This window comes from Ornithorhynchus anatinus, chromosome 20 (genome assembly GCF_004115215.2).
Source record: "Ornithorhynchus anatinus isolate Pmale09 chromosome 20, mOrnAna1.pri.v4, whole genome shotgun sequence".
NCBI classification, from domain to species: domain Eukaryota; kingdom Metazoa; phylum Chordata; class Mammalia; order Monotremata; family Ornithorhynchidae; genus Ornithorhynchus; species Ornithorhynchus anatinus.
The window spans coordinates 25,035,412-25,055,508 of NC_041747.1; the positions used below are offsets into that span (position 1 = coordinate 25,035,412).

A 20,097-nucleotide genomic window follows, 5' to 3' on the forward strand; every position below is an offset into this window, starting at 1 on the left:
TGTTACATGGTAATGTGATTAATAATGTCCCTTTTTAGAAATATGGATTTCTCCCCATTTCTTTAGGATTCCATTAGCAATGGCCAAGAGAGACTTCTTTACCTTGTCATCATTAGAAGCAGTGCAGTCTAGTGGAAAGCTTAATAGAAATATGGATTTCTCCCCATTTCTTTAGGATTCCATTAACAATGGCTAAAAGAGACTTCTTTACCCTGTCATCATTAGAAACAGTGCGGTCTAGTGGAAAGAGGACGAACTTGGAAGTCAGGAGACCTGGATTCTAATCCCGGTTCTGCCACCTACCTGCTGCGTGACACTGGGCAAGTCATTTACCTTCTCGTGCCTCAGTTCCCTCATCCGCAGAATGGAGATTCAAAACCTGTCGTCCCTCCTACCTAGACCATGAACCCCATGCGGAACCTGATTATCTTGTACGTATCCCTGCACTTAGGACAGAGCTTGGTACATAGTAAGCGCTAAACAGATATGACAGTTATGATGATCAGGGATAGTTAGTCTCAAAGTTTTAAGTCCTGCAGAGTTTCCAGGGCCAGAAAGGCTGTTTCTCATATTTTGTCCTCAGCCCATTCTGCCTCCCCTTACCAAGTTTTCCAACTCTTATCCCTCATCAGTATGCTAATAGCCAGAGAACATAGAGCAAGAGTAGCTTCTCTTTCATTCCTCTTCACTGCTGCTTCTGGATCTTCTCTAGGGTCTTTCAGCATGTAACATAAACAAGGCTTTCAAATGCCATGTCTCTCATCTGCTACTGAAGGTACCATTCTCAGTAGTAATTACTGAGTCTACTTTAAGCACCCGTGACATTTTCACAGGATCCAGAGGATGGATAATAAATACCTTTAGTGTGTGAAGAGAAGAATGAATTACCCTTGATGGGGGTAAGTTGAAGATTCTGTTAGAAGGAGGATTTGTAGAATTGTATCAACAGAACTGATAAAATTAGCTTGCATCTCCCCCTTAGTAGTGTCCTTGAGGAGAGTGTCTTCTGCCTATATTATACAATCCTCAGCACACAGAGGGCATGCAATCAATAGTATTGATTGACTTGAACAAGCCCTACTGAGTGCAGAGTTCTTCCTGCACTAGTTGCTTGGGGAATGTACAGGAGAAAATTTTTTTAAAGAATGATTTATTTTCAGAATATGATCTAAAAAAAAAAAAAAGTACCCTGAAATCCTGATAACAAAAATCCACTTCTTTTGCTCAGTGGCTTCACAATAGCTCAGATGCATCTTCTTGCCTTTCTGGGGAATCTGATGCAGATAAAGCAAAGACATAAAACAGAAACTCCCCCGCTTATGCCCCTCCCCCCCCCAAAAAAGAAAAAAAACGAACAGATAGCAGTTTGGGGCTCAGAATCAGAGCTGCTACCTGAGGAGTGTTTTTTTTTTAAGAATGCCACGGAGGATTTGGGAAGAGCTATCTGGTAAAATTAATTCAAGGACTCTGTCAATCAAAAAACTGTTGATTGCACTATCTCAGGAACAAAGACGGTTGAAATCTCTCTGCAGTTGAGAACCAACCCTTGAACGGTTACCTCTCCAGCTAGGTAATGTATGTTTTACTCTGAGAGTACAGGGTGGGAATATTAAGAATAAGAAAAATTTAAATTACTATAACTTAGGGAACCATTGGAAGTGGGCGGGGCCCTGGTAGAACTCCAAATGGGAAGGAGGTGGATGCACATTAGGAATTGTAAAGAAATCCATGGACAATAGGAACTGTATGTAAAAATTGGAGATAGCTTGAGTCGGCTGTTCCCAAACGGGCCGTTAAGCATTGAACTGCAAAGGCATCCTTCTGCTTGCCTTGTCCGGAGAAGCCGCATCACTAGATTTACTGGTCAATCCATTAGCCACAAGCTGAAATTTACAGGCTGTGGTCTAGGGACCTGCTAGCTTTGGGGTTGTGAAGCCAAGGTCGCTGAATTATGCAATAGGGAAATTCTTTTTCTTGGCAGAGGTGGGAGGAAAAGAACTGCAGGGCACACGCACTTCCAACTCCTGCCCTCTCCCACTTGATCCCATGGTACTCATTAGTAGCCCTATAATAACACTGTCGAATTTGCAAAATGGCTCGTAACACTTTTGATCAGCTACTTTAGCTAAATTTGAAATAAGCTCAAATATCCAGTTCCGAATGTGTATCGATGTATCAATCAATTAATCTGTTTCATTATTGTTACTGAAATAACCTTGGTGTCCTTTGTGTTGAACAGTTTATCATCTACCTGAAAATCTGGGGAGAGAGTGTTGGGGGGTGATTGAACAGTGTTCAGAAAAAGCCCTGATCTAGGGAGCTACAAGTGGATGGAGGAGATGGGGGAAGAGAGGAGGGGAAGGAGGAGGAGAGGAGAAAGCTTAAAATCAAACAGGAAAAATGTCAGACAGCAAGCAAAACATGCAGATAGAAAGGAGGAGGAGGGAGTGCCAAGATACTATCTGCTTGACAATTATTTGCGTATTTTATCTACTCTAAAAGAAATGGTTTTCTTTCAATTAGCATGCTGTTTAGTATATTTCAATTGATAAAAGTAGAGGGGGGGTGTGGTAGAGTAACAATGGCATTACATGCTTACTATATGCTAAGATAATAGCATACACAAGATAATCAGGTCAGAAACAATCCATGATGCAGTGTACAAAGTATATCTCTTGCCACCTTAGAATTTAAGTTTCTAGAGGGTAGAGACTCTATCAGGATCATGCCTTTCACAGTGCTCGTTGTGTGTTATATTGTTACACTGTACTCTCCCAAGCGCTTAATACAGTGCTCTGTACACAGTAAGCGCTCTATAAATGCAGTCGACTGAGTGATTGGCGATGGATATTAAAAAGCCAAGAGATCGGTATTTTGCCTCTTCTCCCCGGCATACCACCGGGGAGGTGTCTCAGTTATAAGATGTCTATGGGAAGCTGTGTGGTCTAGTGGAAAGAGTACAGACCTGGTAGTCAACAGACCTGGGTTCTAATCCCAGCTCTGCCACTTGTCTGCTGTGTGACCTTGGACAAATCACATAACTTCTATGTGCCTCAGTTTCCTCATATGTAAAATAGACAGTCCATAGCTGTTATCCCTCCTACTTAAACTGTGAGTCTCATGTGGGACCCGATGGTCTTGTATCCATCCCAGTGCTTAGTACAGTGTTGGGCACATCTGTCGGATTAGAGAAATGAGAGGGAAGCCCAGTTATAAGAGAACCCAGTTTCAGAATAGTGGTTCTATTGGGCATGTTGAGGGGGCAATTTTTCTTCAGGCCTGTTTGCCTGTGTCTAGAAATGCCTACGTTTGGGAATATGGGATTCAGGGCAATGATATCAAATAGGGCACCTGACTATCCTGGTTCACTTTGCCTCAGCAGTATCAACATCCACATAAATATAAAATAAACTTGGGGAGGTCTTTTACAAATAGGGTGGTCCCTCAGGAAGAGAGACTTGGCTTGTGATCCTATTTCTTGGAGAAAAGTAGGATAGCAGTATCAAAGTTTACATCTAAGGTCTTCTGAGGAGATGAGCTTTCAAGAAACAGTTTCATTAAGTATATGTGTCAAGATACTCAATGAGGCCTTCAAAATCAATCTGTGAATGGACAGCATCAATTTATGGGAGGTAGAGTTCCCTGCCCAAACCGCTATTTCACTCTTTGCTTTCTTCTGACAACTTTGGCCATCGAGACGATACACCCTAGTTGTTAAAAATGGGCCCGTGCCAAAGTTGAGAGGGAAACTTGATGTATTCCTCGATCGGTGTCTGTCCTTGAATGCAGCGAAGCCTCTGGCAACAGCCTAAGTGGAAAACCTGCAAGAAATTGTTTGACCAGAAGCTTGCCTCTCTTGCCTCTCAAATGGATTATAACGAGGCAAGAATACAAATGGATCTATTTGTGGGGGGTATGGAAGGGAGGAGAGCGCCTTTTAGAAATCGGCCTTGAAAACCGGTGTTTGTGTTCTGCTTCGGGGGATGGAGAAGGAGGGAGGGAGGAATGCAAGCCTGGTGGGAGTACTCGTTGACAGAATGAGCACGTCACAGTAGGAAACATCGCACAGTCCAATAGGCAGAGAACGCTCGTCCGTCAGCTGTGGGGGAACAGCGATATAAAAGTGCTGCTACAGTGAGGCAGCGTGTGCTGCCTAGAAGCCAGTGCCCGGCCAGCGTGGGTCTGAACTGCTCCCGGAGCCGAGCACCTTCCACTTTGCCGCTTTCTTCGGGAACCTCGCTCCTGAGGGAAGGGAACGCACGCTTCTCCCTACTGCCTGACTGACACCTGCCCCCTGCTTCGGGGTGTTACAGAAGAGAAATTCCTCAATCCAAAGTTGAGAACCACTTTTCCAGAATGATAACTCGGCTCGTGTGGCTTTTCCTCCCGTCCTTGCTGCAGGCCTTCGAAAGACCGGAGATATTCTCCCGCAACGGAAGCGTCAAAGGCACCTTAGAGTTCCCCAACATCTCGGCGGCCTTTTCCTGGAACAACCACACCTTTTCGGCCTGGCAGAACCTAGTGGACCAGAAGAGGCAGGAGGCCGACCCTCAAAATCCCGCAGTGAAAGTGCTCCTGATTGTAGCGTACTCCTTCATCATCATCTTCTCCCTGTTCGGAAACGTCCTGGTCTGCCACGTTGTGATCAAAAACAAAAGAATGCACTCCGCGACCAGCCTGTTCATCGTCAACCTGGCCATAGCCGACCTCATGATAACCCTCCTCAACACGCCCTTCACTTTGGTAAGACAGTGAAATAGGTCGGTCGAGAAGGTTTTGAAGTGTCATTTGAGCGTGGAGGCGACCAGGGGATGGGGATTTTAGGGAGAGTGAGGACTAAGAGAAGACACGCTTCAGAGAGGTCTGACGGCAGTCATTTTGGCTCTTTTCATCCCTGACCAGAACCTTTCAGGTCCTGTCAGTGACTTAAGATGAGCAAGAATGAGAGCCCAGCTCAAATTGCTGTTTGAGCATCGTTTCTACTACCCCGTGGCGTGGGCACTTATGATCGACAGTCTCTCTAACGTCTCCTCTCTCCAGTGTTAGCTCTGAGGCGAGCCACCGTATCGCTCATCGATTTTTAGCACGGTCACACTCTGGTAACTGACCAGCTCTCCTGCCTGATCTGGTAAAAGACCAAGTTTTCCAGTAATTGAGGGGTGATCTGTAGATGCTGCTAATAGGGAGTGATGCTGCCTGGCAGGAAAATGGGATCTGAACTTCCACTCGGATCGAGCAGGCGTTGACACGCTCGCCGAGTGACACTGACAGTCCTTTCCCTTTCTGTGCTTCACGATTGCTAATGTTCACCAAGGCATTCGTTTTTCCACCTGTCTGCTTCATCTCAATTATGTCTAACTGATGTAAGGCAGTTATCTGTGGGGTTTTAAATCGTGGGGAGGTTTTACCTGCCTTGTTTTGCCCTGAAATTACCAGGTAGTTTATGTTTTGAGAGGCAGAACGAGGTCTCGTGAGATGGAGATTATTTGACTCCGTTTTCTTCTGAGCTTCCAATGAAGCAGCATATCAAGCTTCCCCCTTCTGCTTTCGGAGTGGGACAAACCCCCTTTGGGGGTGGAGGGAGAACAATGTGTCGGTTATCAGCTTCTGCTCCCCACTCACGCAAATGCACTAATTAGTGCTGCTGCTTCGAGTGTTTTGAGAGTTGATTTAGGTTCCCGTTTCAACAGGGTATGTATGGCTTGTGGAAGGGGAAAACTAAATGGAGCCCTTGCAGTCAGCTGGATCCAGCAGCCCCCCGATAAAGGCAGCGTCCTTCCCCTGGACTGTGGTTGTTCAGTTCTCCACACTCCCCGCACCCCGAGTGTCTGTGACTGTGAGAACAGCACGGGATTGGAATGAAGATTGGGGTGACAGTGTGGGGTTGGGGCGGAGGGCCTTTAGGAGCCTAGAAATTGGGGTGGGAGCTTCTCCAAGGTCTTGGTGCTAAAGCCGAGCCTGTTAGTTAATCGTATTTATTGCACTTACTGTGTGCGGAGCACTATACGAAGCGCTTGGGAGAGGATAAGGCAACAATATAACAGACCCGTTCCCTGCCCACTGAGCCTCTTGCTTTTAGAAAGTGGTGGATCTCAGGGCGTAAGGAAACGGGCAAAGCGGGTGGTGAGTCTGGGGAGAAGTGGATGCAAAGATCGGGGCTGGGCTAGAAAACAGACCCGGGGTTGGGGGCAGTGTGGGGGACACGTCACGAGGCGAGGCGGGCGGAGGGAGGAGACTTCTCGGTTCGGGGCTCACCGCGGGGCTTGTTTCCTAGGTGCGCTTTGTGAAGAGCACGTGGTTCTTCGGGAAGGGCATGTGCCACGTCAGCCGGTTCGCCCAGTACTGTTCCCTCCATGTCTCGGCCCTGACGCTGACAGCGATCGCCCTGGACAGGCATCAGGTAAGCGCCAGTGGTCCGAAGCTCCCAATTTGGAAGGGTTATGGGGCCTCGTCCTGAGGATGAAAGGCAAATACGGGCAACATGTGCCACTCGCCAGCATTGCTGCCTGAAATGCCAGTTTTATAGGGTGCGAGGGAAGATCGGGGCAGTCGTGAGCACGTCTGTAACCCTCCTGATAGCCCTGGTACTACATGGGACAAAATAAGTCAGGGTAGTGTCCTGTTACCTCGTGGATGTTTTAGTCCATTGGAAAAGCCCTTTAAACTGTATCTACATGCAAATCATCATTCAGGCTTCCAAACTACATTTTTTTTAAATAATGGCTATTTGGTTAAGCATTATGTGTCAAGCACTGTTGTAAGTGCTTGGTGGATACAAGATAATCAGGTTGGACACAGTCCCTGTCCCGCTTGGGGAAGATTTAATCCCCATTTTACAGATGAGGTCACTGAGGCACAGAGAATTTTAAGCGACTTGCCCAAAGTGACACAGCAAGCAATTGGCAGAGCCAGAATTAGAATCCACATCCTTTCTGACTCCCAGGCCCGGGCTCTGTCCACTAGGTTGAACGAGTTGAGCCGTGTGAGACAACACTTGTCTGAAATTAATTTATTTATATTAATGTCTGTCTCCCCCTCTAGACTGTAAGCTTAATGTGGATAGGGAAGGTGTATGTTTATCGTTATATCGTACTCTAGCTGTTAGTGCAGTGCTTTACGCACAGTAAGTGTTTAATCAGTACGACTGAATGACGTAGACAAGTGGCAGAGCTGGCATTAGAACCTTGATCCTGCTGACTTCCAGGCCGTGCTCTATCCACTAGGCCGTGCTGCCTCCCTAAGGAGCCTCCCTGGGGAGGGAATGACCTGGCCCTCCTGGCGACGAGGACTCCCTCTTCCTCTTCCCTGCCTGGGTCACTTCCACCCACTGGCCCACTTTCTCTGAACTACACAGCCACGCCCCGGCTTGTTTGCCCCCTGCAGCTTTTCCCTGCAAGAGGGCAGATGGGAAATCCAGACCCAGGGGCCTGCCCTGTTGATAGGGGGCCAGCCAGATTCCCTTCCCGCGCTGGCCACTGGCCCACTTTGCCTGCCTCGTTGCTTGGGAACTTCTGGCCAGCGACCCATATCTGTGTTTGCTTCGCAGGTCATTATGCACCCGCTGAAACCCCGGATGTCAACCGCCAAAGGCGTTGTCTACATTGCGGTCATTTGGATCATGGCAACCTGTTTCTCCCTCCCCCATGCTATCTATCAAAAATTAATTCTCCTCAAGAACAGGTAAGGGCCGACTGCCAACTAGGAAGCCCCCGGTGTGTCCTGGCGGCCTCTGGGACCACTTTGCGTTTCTCGTGATGATTCCACTGACCAGCATGGTTGCAAACAGCTCAGGAGTCCTCACGGGGGTCAGGGGTCCCCTCCTCAACTACCTCAGGGATCCCGTCTCTGACAGCATCTCCCTCTTTGGTGTTTCCCAACTGCTTCTCTTTTCTTTTCATTTTTCTCAGTCCTCTACCTTCTTTCTGTTCTGCATCATTTTTCCTCCTCCCTTCTTTAGGGCTTTTGGGAATAGGTGGAAATAACAATAATGGCACTTATTAAGCATTCACCTTGTGCCGTGAGCTGGGGTTGATACGAGACAATCAGATCGGAGAGTCTCTGTCCGACTCACAATCTGAGAGAGAACAATATCATATCCCCATTTTGCGGATGAGAGGATTGAGTCCTAGAGAGGTTAAGTGATTTGTTCAAGGTCACAGAGCAGATCTGAGGGACAGCCCAACCAGAACCAGGCTCTCCTGACTTCCACTAGGCCTGGTTCGCTATCAAACTTGAAGTTCAATTTCCAGTTAACAATGATAACAATGTTTTCGATTGGGTCCCTCAGCAATGCTAATGAGTCACTGATAATACTATCGCTGAGGGATCCTTTAACGCTACTTGAAGATTGTAAGCTCACTGTGGGTAGGGAACATGTCTACCAATTCTGTTATGTTGTACGCTCCCAAATTTTGTTATATTGTAAGCACTCGATACCATTGATTGGAATAATTTTTTTAAAACAATATTCATGCAAACCACATTACATGATAGCCAATTCAAGATCACAGAACGGAACTCCAGCATTTCCTCTTCAAGCAGGGCTCTAAAATATTCAGGCAGGAATGCCACTAATGACTCTTCTTCTGTTCTCAGTGATTTGAGTGGGTACATCCGGGAATGGCAAATCCATGTTAGAATATTCATATCCTCATCCCCAGTAATCACCTACATAATTCTCTGCACCAATCTCTTCCCCATTTACCTCCTTTACCCATACGCACACGCAACCAAATCCCAGAATTGAATTTGTAGGTGCAACTGAATTACAAGACTTTTTTTAAATGATATTTAAGCACTTACTATTTTCCAGCCAGTGTACTAAGTAGATCCAAGCTAATCAGGTTGGGCACATTCCATTTCCCATTTGGGGCTCACAGTCTTAATCCCCATTTTACAGAAAAGGTCACTGAGTCCCAGAGAAGTGAAGTGACTTGCCCCAGGTCACACAGCAGACAAGTGGTGGAGCTGGGAGTAGAACCCGGTAGAACTCTATCCTTTAGGCCATGCTGCTTCTCAAGACACTTATGGCAGAGAGTTTTGAATTCATTCACAAAGCCTACAGGGAAGAAGGTATTTTCCCCAGAAAATATTCAACCAGAATTAATTAGCATCCAGCACATTAACCAAAACCCAGTACTCAGAGTTCTGAAAGAGTGGAAGGGTGAGGGTCTGGAGTAGGTTCCAAGGTAAGGCCTGATAAGTCACTCAATCAATAGTATTTATTGAGCACTGACTCGGGGCAAAACACCACACTAAGTATTTGGGGTGGGGGGTATAATAATTACGGTATTTGTTAAGCGCTTACTATGTGCCAGGGACTGTACTAAGCACTGGGCCGCCGTACTAAGTGCTGGAGCACTGGATAATAGATGCAGCAGACATGATCCCTACCCTCAAGGAGCTCACAGTCTAGTAGGGCAGACAAAACCCTAAAATGAATGATGGGCTGGGGGAAGCAAAGGAGTTTAAAGAGCTGAAGAGCTAGCGTGAGGAGAGGGAGTGAGTACTCAAGTGGCTTGGGTGATGTGGAAGTGCTGAAGTGACAACAGGGGGTGAAATAGGGTGGGGAAGGCCTCCTGGAAGTGAGGGGATTTCGGAAAGGCTTTGAAGATGGGGAGAGCAGTGGTCTTCGGGGTGTGAAGCAGGAAAGAGTTCCAGGCAGGAGGGGAGATCAGCAGAAGCCAGAGGTACCTCTCGGTGCGGAGCTCTCCCATCTGACCCATCACAGAGACAAATCAGGGGATTCAAGAACGAATGTCCCCCAAATCTAGAAGGCCCAAGGTGGAAGAGGAATCCAATAAGTGGGAACAGTCAGACAGTCCTATTCACATTCCCAAAAGACGTGTGTTTGGGAATGAGTGATTAACAGTGTTTTGTGCATTATTCATTCATTCAATAGTATTTATTCAATGCTTACCGTGTGCAGAACACTGTCCTTAGCGCTTGGGAGAGTACAGTAGAACAGTAAACGATAAACATTCGCTGTGGCAGACCTGCCTTGGGTCAGAACCGTCTCAGTCTTCACTTCCCGCACGCGTACCTTATTTATCGGCGGGTTCCAATTAGGGCTGGAGATGCGGGGGTGGAGAATGCACCCCTTTGTGCATTTGGGGAAGTGGCCTGGCCTGGTCAAAAGAGCGCGGCCCTGAGCATTAGGAGACCTGGATTCCAATCCTGGCACCACCACTTGTCTGCTGTGAGACCCTGGGAAGTCCCTGAACTTCTCTGTACCTCAATTTCCTCTTCTGTACAATGGGAATTCAATCCTTGTTCTCCTTTCCTCTCAGATGTGCGACGGGGACTGTGTCTGATGTGATTACGCCCCAACTCTTAGCCCAGTGCTTGGCGCATAGTAAGGGTTTAGCAAATGCTACAGTCGTTATTACTCTTATTAGGTATGGTCCCAGCTATCTCTTGGTTGAAATTCTGTACCCTTGTCTCCTTCCCGTCTTCCTGTCTCTCTTGCCCCCTGCAGAGAACACGTGTTCAGAAGCTTGTGCATCCCCCATTTCCCCGAGCCGGCCGACCTCTTCTGGAAGTACCTGGACCTGTCCACCTTCGTCCTGCTCTATCTGTTGCCCCTTCTCATCATCTCCGTCGCCTACGCCATGGTGGCCAAGAAGCTCTGGCTGCGTAACGCCATCGGGGACGTGACCACGGAACAATACTACGCCCTGCGACGCAAGAAGAAGAAGACCATCAAGATGTTGATGCTGGTGGTGGTCCTCTTCGCCATCTGCTGGCTCCCCCTGAACTGCTACGTCATCCTCCTGTCCAGCAACACCACCAGCACCAACAACGCCATCTACTTCAGCTTCCACTGGTTCGCCATGAGCAGCACCTGCTACAACCCCTTCATCTACTGCTGGCTCAACGACAACTTCAGGGCGGAGCTCAAGGCCCTGCTGAGCATGTGCAAGAAGCCCCCCGGCCCCCGGGAGCACAGGCTCCCTTCCCCCCTCCCTTCGTACCGGGCGGCTTGGCCTGAGAGCGGCAACTTCAAGCGGTCTCAGGTCTCTAACAATCTCCCGTCCACCTCAAACGCCCACTCGGGAAAGACGGACATCTCCTCCGTGGAGCCTATAGTGGCCGTGAGTTAAGGGAGAGGGAGGAGACCCGAGGAAATGGAGAGAGGAGGAAGGAGTTGCCCGGGGCGATGGGGATGGGGACGGAGGGCGACAGAGAGATGTATGACGATCCAGCGAGGCACCCACACCTAGACTGGACGGGACCCAGTGCGGGTGGAGGAATTCCCCGAGATGGTTCAGGCGTGAAGCACAATCCTGATCAGAATGCCCTCAAGTCATGTTCTGCTCCCAAAATCCCCGGGTGGGAAGCCACCTGCCCACAGGGAGAGACGTGCCTGTCACTTCCCACAGGTCCCCGGGACGGGCGACCTAACCCAGCCAGATTTGAGGTTCAAACAAACACTCAGTTTTCCTCCACACCCAAAGCTGGGCATTGAAGGTGAGGAGTCACTCTGGAAGGGTTAGGTTAATACTGGTTTCGGCGGGATCTGGGGGTCCAAAGCTGCCAGGGAGGAAGGCGTGTTCATCGGTCCAAAGATGGCTCTCCGGACCTGCTGAGGGGTGAAAGGGTGGGAGACGTAGCTGTCAGCGCTACAGGCTGACCGGGGGATTTCTCTCTAAATCATCCACAGGCCCAAAACTTTCCACGGTTTTCCATCGTTCACTCCGCTTCGTAATCCAAAATGATCCCAATTCATATTTCAGAAAGCTAGAGGAGATGCGGATGCCATGGAGAGCGCTAATCAGAGGAATATCTGGAATGAGAACAGAACTGAGCTCTGAGCAGACAGGAAGACAGGAAACTTCCTCCGTTCTGGGAGTAGAGGCCTAAGCGAGTTTTGTCTGGTGAAGTGAGGTAGAGCCACAGAAAAAAATGGGAGCCATTAAAGAAAAGGGGATGAGGGAGACGTCTTCTCAGGATTAGATCCTCCCGTGAGGGTGAGGGATTCAGCATGGAAGGTGGTATTTATCAAGCGCTCTCTCTGTGCTAAGTGCTGGGGTAGATGCAAGGTTACATGGGAGGCTGCTTGGCGTAGTGGATAGAGCACCAGTCTGGCAGTCAGAAGCTCATGGGTTCTAATCCCGCCTCTGCCACTTGTCTACTGTGTGGCCTTGGGCAAGTCATTTCACTGCTCTGTGCCTCAGTTCCCTCATCTATAAAATGGGGATTAAGACCGTGAGCCCCATGTGGAAAAGAAACTACATGCAACCCGATTTGCTTATAACCACCCCAGCGCTTAGTAAAGTGCCTGGCACATAGTAAGCGCTTAACAAATGCCACAATTATATGAAAGGACACAGTCCCTATCCCACATGGGAGTCACAATCCAGTTTATCCCCATTGGACAGATGTGGAAAGTGAAATACAGAGAGTGTACGTGACTCTCCCAGTCTCATAACAGGTCAGTGCCAGAGCCGGGACTAGAACCCAAGTCTCTTGACTCTTGAACCCATGCTCTTCCTTCTCATGAACAACTATTGCAAGGCTCTCTAGAGACATATTTAGGGGGTATAAGACTTGTCATCTAGCATTTTCTGAACTTGAGATATGTAAAACTGCTTTTTTTTTTTGGTTGGATGATATTTCTTTGACTTTGAAAATAAATATTTGTTCAATTCAAATCATTCAAGTCCCATTAAAACTTGATAGGAGAAAGGGCTCAATAAAAAGGATTGTTTGAGGTTGAGTGACTTCTCAGCCAGGTTTTGCTGTCAGACCCACGAGAGCTGCTGGGGTGCTGTCGGGTAGGTGACGCTGGTCGGTTTTGGGGGTCGGTGACGGGAATCACGAGTCCCCGGACAGGTCTGTCCTTCTGAGGTGACTTTTCCTTTCTGCATGAACTAAAGCTTGGGGAAACCAGGCTGTGCTCGTTGAAATGGGGACCAGCCTTTGGATTTGAAATTCATTTCGAACCCAGCAGTTGCTCCCTTCTCTTTCCCGCCTCACACTGTAGGAGAGAAATAGGATTGTGCCCGCAACTCCCGCCCCAATTTGAGATTCCCTGATGACTTCGGTATCCCGATAGCCCCCCCATGTCAGGGGAATCTTGGAGAGAGGCTCCGGGCAGGATGGGGCTCTGGGAAACAGGCCACTTGCATGTAAGGGCCCCGAGACAGTCTGTGGAGAAAGCAAATAATAATAATAATAACGTTGGTATTTGTTAAGAGCTTACTATGTGCAGAGCACTGTTCTAAGTGCTGGGGTAGATACAGGGTAATCAGATTGTCCCACGTGAGGCTCACAGTCTTAATCCCCATTTTACAGATGAGGTAACTGAGACACAGAGAAGTTAAGTGACTTGCCCGCAGTCACACAGCTGACAAGTGGCAGAGCTGGGATTCGAACCCATGATCTCTGACTCCCAAGCCCAGGCTCTTTCCACTGAGCCACGCTGCTTCCCATAAGCATAAAGCAGGATTGAGGGCCACAGAGCCAACTGGGGAAAATAATAATAATGACGGTATTTGTTAAGTGCTTACTATGTGCCAAGCACTGTTCTAAGCACTGAGGTAGATACAAGGTAATCAGGTTGTCCCATATGGGGCTCACAGTCTTCAACCCCATTTTACAGATGAGGTAACTGAGGCACAGAGAAGTCAAGTGGCTAGCCCACTGTCACACAGAAGACAAGTGGCAGAGCCGAGACTAGAACCAATGTACTCTGACTCCCAAGCCTGTGCTCTTTTCACTAAGCTATCCAGATCCCCTGACTTCCAGGCCTCTGCTCTTTCCAGCATGCTTTGCTGCTTCTCCAGGACACAGTAAGCACTTAAATACCAGTATGATTATCAATAAGCGCTTAGTACAGTGGTCTATACACAGTAAATGCTCTCTCTATATGACTGATTTATTTCAAGCCCTGTAAACAGAATAGCTAGAGGATGTCACAGACCATTTCCCACAGTAAGAAAATTGGATCGCATCCTTTTATCGAGGCTCTGCTTCCTTTATCATCTGTACGGCTTGCAGATGACTTATAATGATTTTTTTTTGTATTGGGATGACACACTGAGAACTTATGAAACTGTTCTATCAGAAACAGGTGATAAAAACAAGCGCTCAGGGACAGAGCTATTTCTGTGCTATAACAATTCACCTTCTCCGGGATGACTTACCAGTCATTTCTCATATTGCTGTTTGCTAAAGAACCGGGAAAAAGTCTGGTACCTCGCTGGTGTGAGAGGTGGAAAGAATTCCAGGTTACTAGCGTCCACTTGCAAAGTACTCGCTTAAAGCTCCTAATCCCGGCTCTGCCACGTGTCTGCTGTATGACCTTGGATGACTTACTTAACTTCTCTGTGCCTCAGTAACCTCATCTGTAAAATGGGAATTAAATCCTACTCCCTCTTATTTAGCCTGTGAGCCTCCTGTAGGACAGGGACTGTGTACAGACCGATTAACTCGCATCTTTCCCAGAGCTTAGAACAGTGCTTGGCACATAGTAAGTGCTCAGCAAGTACCATTATTATTATTAAGATAACATCTCTTCCAAGAGGCCTTCCCTGACTGAGCCCTCATCTGCCCTACCCACTCACCCTTCTGTGACACCTATGCATTTGAATTTAATTTATTTTAATGTCTGTGTCTACCAACACCTTCTAGAGTGTGAGCTCCTTATGGCAGGTATCGTGTCTACCAACTCTCTTGTTCTGTACCCTCCCAAGTGCTTAATACGGCGTTCTGCATACAGTAAGCATTCAGTAAATACCACTGATCAGTAATCTGTGCTGTCCCTTTCCCTCCATGAGAGTGGGAACTGGAGACTCGGTGGCATTAATGTTTGCCACGGGTTAGAAGAAAGAACACAGGACTTGGTGCCAAGCGACCCTAGTTGCATACCAGCTCTGTCCCGACCTGTTGTGTGACCTCGGGCAGGTCACTTGGTTTCTCCGCACCTCTGTTTCCTCATCTGTAAAATGGGAATTGCCCCTCTCGGGATGGCAGCTGGAGAGTTTCCAGTCCTCTACCAGTCTCGGCTCCAGGAGGGAGAGTCAAGCAGAGGCCTGTCCACCCATTCCTAGCTTGGATAGTAGCTAGTGAATGGACGACAATCTGCTACAAGTCCAAACTCTACCGGGCTGGGCAGCAACAGCAGCATGGGAGAGAGTCGAGGGCAGAGATTCAGGTTTACCGTGCGGAAGGCAGGGGAGAACCACTTCTGTGTTTTTACCAAGAAAACTCTACGGATCCACTACCAGAACGATTGCAGTTAGAGGTGGGGCGTTCTGGGAGAGTTGTGTCCGTGGAGCCGCTGCGGGTCGGAAACGACTCGAGACCCTAAGACAAGACAAAATGGTGATTAAACACCTGTCCTCCCTCCCAGCTTAGACTTTGAGCTCCAAAGGACTGTGCCTAACCTGGTTATCTTTTATCAACCCCAGTAGATAGGCTCTTTAACAAACAGCCCAATTTTCATTCTTTTCTGTCACCTGGGACAAAGCCGGGAATGAATTGGTTTGCGATCCGCAGGGAGAGGAGGGGGGTTTGCTTAGCCGTTGAGAGCATTTCTCGGGTGAAGTGGCCACTGGTGAATCTGGTTTCTCAACGTGGTTCCTTGAGCTCTTTAGGATGCCACGCTGTTCACTACAAAAAAAATCCCAGCTCAATTACCGTACCTAATGACCACATCATCTAGGGCATTTTCTCCCACCGACATAACATCTCTCATGGTCTCCCAGCCTTTAGAGTTTGTATTTACCTTCTCCGGTAGTTACGCCTACGGTTTCTTTTATCCCTTAATGTCTGGTCCCAATTTCCCCAGCCATCTGCTGCCATTCCTCCCTACAGCGCCGCAGCACTTAATCTCTTCTGGGAGAAGAGCTGGGGCTCGGAAAACCTGCTAACCTCCCCGGTACTGTGGCCCCCAAATAATCTCCTCTCCCAGAGGGGCTAGAGGGCAAGGACTTGAGGGTGGAGGAGGAGGATCAGGAGGAAGAGAGAAAGGAGAGAGGGAGGAGGTGTGGAAAGCTAAACCTTGCCCTACTTCCACCTGCCTTCCCTCAAACTGAATCATAAGGCCAATATGTCCTCTGGGAGATGCAGGGCAAGTTTGGCGATTCTGAAGTGTATCTTTATACTCGCTTCCCCTATCTGTGTTATATTTTAATGCCTGCGTTCCCCCACTAGATTATACGCTCCTTGAGGTTAGGGTTTGTGTCCACTTATTCTAATTGCATTCTCCTAAATGTACGGAGGCCTGCATAGTATAGTCCCCCTGGAGTTTCGTAGAGACATTTACCGTTGTAAAGAAAAATAGACAGTGGAAAAATATGGCTCTGAAGCATGACTGTAGACTCTCCCAGAAACTCTGGATAACTGAGTTTTTTCCATATGTGGAGTCTGGATATGTAGGGTTTGGCTGGACCTGAGGGAACCAGCTTGAGTTACACTGAAACACGGAGCTGTTCACTGCAACCCGGCCCCTTGAAAAATAATAATCAGGGTGTTTTTAAGATCTTTACTAGGTGCTACGTGCTGGGGAAGATGCAAGATAAACGGATTGGACAGAGTCCCTGACCCACACGGGACTTAGAGTTGAAATAGGAGAGAGAACAGGTGTCTTATCTCCATTTTACAGATAAGAAAAATGAGGCTGAGAGGTGAAATGGTTTGAACAGGGTCACCCCGCAGGCCAAAGGCGGAGAGTCTTGGAATGCCCGGGGCCTGGGCTCTTTCCACTAGGCCACGCTGTCTCCACATCCAGGGTCATTCTCCATCCCGGACAGGGCGCAGACCAGCTGAAGACGGGACTTTGTGGAAGGACTTTGTGGAGCACAATCCCCCTTGCCAGTCCTGCATTGCAGCCCCATTCTAACATTCGCCCCAGGGAAAGCTGCCTAAAAGCAGACCCAAAGGCGAAGGATGACGGGAGGTGCCATCACCCCAATTCCCCAAACTCCTCATGACCAGCCTCTTATTTGGCCTAAATGTCATGAGGAAAAGGGACAAAATGGAGGCGACATCCATACCGACCTGCCAATAAGGAAGTGAGAAGGCCTGGGGAAAAATTACATTGTCTGTCTCCAACCCCGGGCAGCCCGGCTTGTGAGTTGTAGTTCTGCGGAAACCGTGCATGCTACCATAAATTAATTTTAACTGCTCGTCTCCCGGACATTGAATTTTGATGCGTCATTAGTGGTCCTGGTTCGTCAGTAGACCCGTAGCTACATCGTAAGCAGGGAGGATGGCGGTGCAAGAACATGTTCCACAGAAGGAAACAGCAGGAGGGGAAATAACTCCAGAACATCATGGCTTGAGGTCCCACCCTTCCCAGCTCTGACAAGTGATTTTTCCATTAGAATGAGGGCTGGCCAGCACAAACACATCAAATACAGCAGAGATGCTGTCTGTCCCTGAGAGAAAAGCAAATACAGATCGTGCCGGTGGAAGACAAATGGACTCATTTTGAGGGGAGAGCAGACAGAACGTTCCGCATCAAGCTTTTTTTTTTATGGTGTTTGTCAAGCGCTTACTATGTGTCAGGCACTGTGCTAAGCACTGGGGTGGATACAAGCTAATCAGGTTGGACACAGTCCATATCCCTCCTGGGGGCTCACAACATTAATCCACATTTTACAGATGAGGTAACTGAGCCCAGAGAAATGAAGCGAGTTGCCTAAAGACACACAGCAGAAGAGTGGCAGAGCTTGGATTAGAACCCGGGTCCTTCTGCCTCTCAGGCCTGTGCTCTATCCTCTAGCTCATGCTGCTTCTCAAGCTGAAGGGACACCACATGTGGAACAGGGACTGTGTCCAACCTGATTAACTTGTATCTACCCTAGAGCTTAGAACAGTGCTTGGCACATAGTAAGTGCTTAACATGAACCGTTATTATGTGGTCAGTCAATTATATTCATGTGTGCGGAGCACTGTACTATGCGCTAGGGAGAGTACAATATAACAGACACATTCCCTGCCCACAGAGAGCTTACAGTCTAGAGGGAGAGACAGACATCAATATAAATAAATAAATTTCAGATACCCTGGCCTCTCCTTACCCTGGATGTCCCTTGTTGCCAATGACAAGCTCTTTGCTCCCGAGACTAATGTCAACAGGGGTTCCTTGTGACCAAAGGAGACATTATCCCCCTGGCATAATGCCTGGCACCAGCTTCACTCCAGCTTGGCTCCAGCCCTTGAGCTCTACAGCTTGGAAGCGGAGGATATGGGAAGGAAATGCCATGCTCGGTGGGACGGGGGGGGGGTAAGGGAGGAGGGCAAGTGGAGGGTTCAAGGTTCAAGGTGCCTCCAGCTGGTCTTTCGCAAATGGATGGCAAATGCCAGAGGATGGCATCGGGCTACGCTGTGTTGTCACCATGCCTTTCCCGTCCCTGCCGACGGTGATCGGCGGGCTTCTTAACTCTGCAAATTTGCTTGCGAGTGCCAGCCTGTGAAAGTGAGCTAAGACTGCTCGTGTCCACAAAGTCCATAGAAACACTTCGACGTCAGTCAACGTGGTGGTGGCAGGAGGCTTCTGGGGGTTCTGACCCACGCCCCTCGGCACGACGGGCGTGGCCGAGGAGATTATAAACTGTTGGCAACCTTAGTCACCACTGGCTGCCCACCACAAAAGTGACCGATTAGACCTCCCAAAAGCATTTTTTATGAGGCCACACCTTACAGTAGTGCTAATAGTATGTATCTGTTAAGTGCTCACTGTTTGGGTTTTTTTATGGTATTTGTTAAGAGTTTACTGTGTGCTAGGCACTGTACTGAACACTGTAAGCCCACTGTGGGCTGGAAACGTGTCTGTTGATTGTTATATTGTACTCTCCCACACCGTAAGTGCTCATTATATATGAATGAATCCATGAAGCACTGGAGTAGATACAAAATATATCAGACGTGCCGAATACTGTACTAAGTGTTAGGAAAGAGAACCCAATTGAGAATTAGACATGGACCCCTGGCTGGGGGAAGTGAGTGAGGGGGGTCTCACATCCATGAGACCCTTGAACATCCCTACACCTGATTTCCAAAGTTCTCTGAAGCCCCATCCGACTTGACCGTCCCGTCTTCAGTCTGGTTAGAATAGATTTGGGTTCCATGAGTCCGAGGGGAAAGAATACATTCTTTCTGTTTTTCTTATGGAATTCTTCCCAGAAGACTGTTAACGATAAACTCACCCACAACCCTGAGAGGCCAAAAAAATAATGAATACTGAGTAGTTATTTTCCTAATAGCAGAACTTTTTTTCCTGGCAAGACTCTAGGGCTAATAAAAAAAAAATCAAATTGAAATTCACAAGATGTTTGGATTTATTTTTTCAGCCTCATTTGCAAGGATTGGAACTTCGGTTTTATTCAAACGAGCCTGGCACTTGAGAGAGAAGAGTTCAGCTGCTGACAAGGGCCCATTGTCAGGCAAAATAAGGCAGGGGAGCAATAGGCAGTGAAAATAAGGAAATGCCGTATGTAGTTGTCTCCCCATTTTTCAAGAGAGGATAATCCTTAAACAATCAATCGGTCATATTTATCGAGTGTTTCTGTGTGCAGAACACTGTATTAAGCACTTGGGAGAATACAGTACAACTGAGTTGGTAGACTCATTCCCTGCTCCCTACGAGCTCACAGTCTAGAAGGGGAGACAGACATTAATATAAATAAATTACAGATACGGACATAAGTTCGCTGGGGCTGAAGCAGGGAATGAAAAAAGGGAGCGAATGAGGACGAGCCAGAAGGGAGTGGGAAAAGAGGAAATGAGGGCTTAGTCAGTAAAGGCCTCTTGGAGGAGATGTGCCTTCAAAAAGGCTTTGAAGTGGGGGGAGAGTAATTGTCTGCCCGATATGAAGAGGGAGGACTTTCCAGGCCTGAAGCGGGATGTGGGCGAGGAAATAGACAAGATCGAGGTACAGGAGGAGGTTGTCAAGAGAAGAAAGAAGTGTGTAGACTTCTTGGTAGCAGGAAAGCAGGGAGGTGAGAGGAAGAGGAGGCAAGGTGATTGAGTGCTTTAAAGCCGATGGTGAAGAGGTTCTGTTTGTTACTGCTTCCTCTCATCCCTCCTTCTGCTCCCTCCCAATGTGAAACAGGGACCGTGTTCCGTCGGATTATCCTTATTCTACCC

At 48.0% G+C, this 20,097-nt stretch overlaps 1 protein-coding gene and 1 non-coding gene across 2 annotated transcripts; both read left to right on the plus strand.

The window, feature by feature from the left end:
- The first annotated feature begins 4,163 nt into the window (after positions 1 to 4,163).
- On the plus strand, positions 4,164 to 12,063 carry GPR83 (G protein-coupled receptor 83). The gene is made up of 4 exons (XM_001512668.3): positions 4,164 to 4,743; positions 6,275 to 6,400; positions 7,547 to 7,680; positions 10,478 to 12,063. The coding sequence occupies exons 1-4, from the start codon at positions 4,357 to 4,359 to the stop codon at positions 11,100 to 11,102; spliced, it is 1,272 nt and encodes a 423-aa protein (XP_001512718.1). The 5' UTR covers positions 4,164 to 4,356; the 3' UTR covers positions 11,103 to 12,063.
- A 2,895-nt stretch (positions 12,064 to 14,958) lies between these two features.
- Positions 14,959 to 15,095, plus strand: LOC114805992. The gene has a single exon (XR_003754123.1). It is a non-coding gene; the product is annotated as a small nucleolar RNA SNORA7 (small nucleolar RNA).
- Positions 15,096 to 20,097: the final 5,002 nt, after the last annotated feature.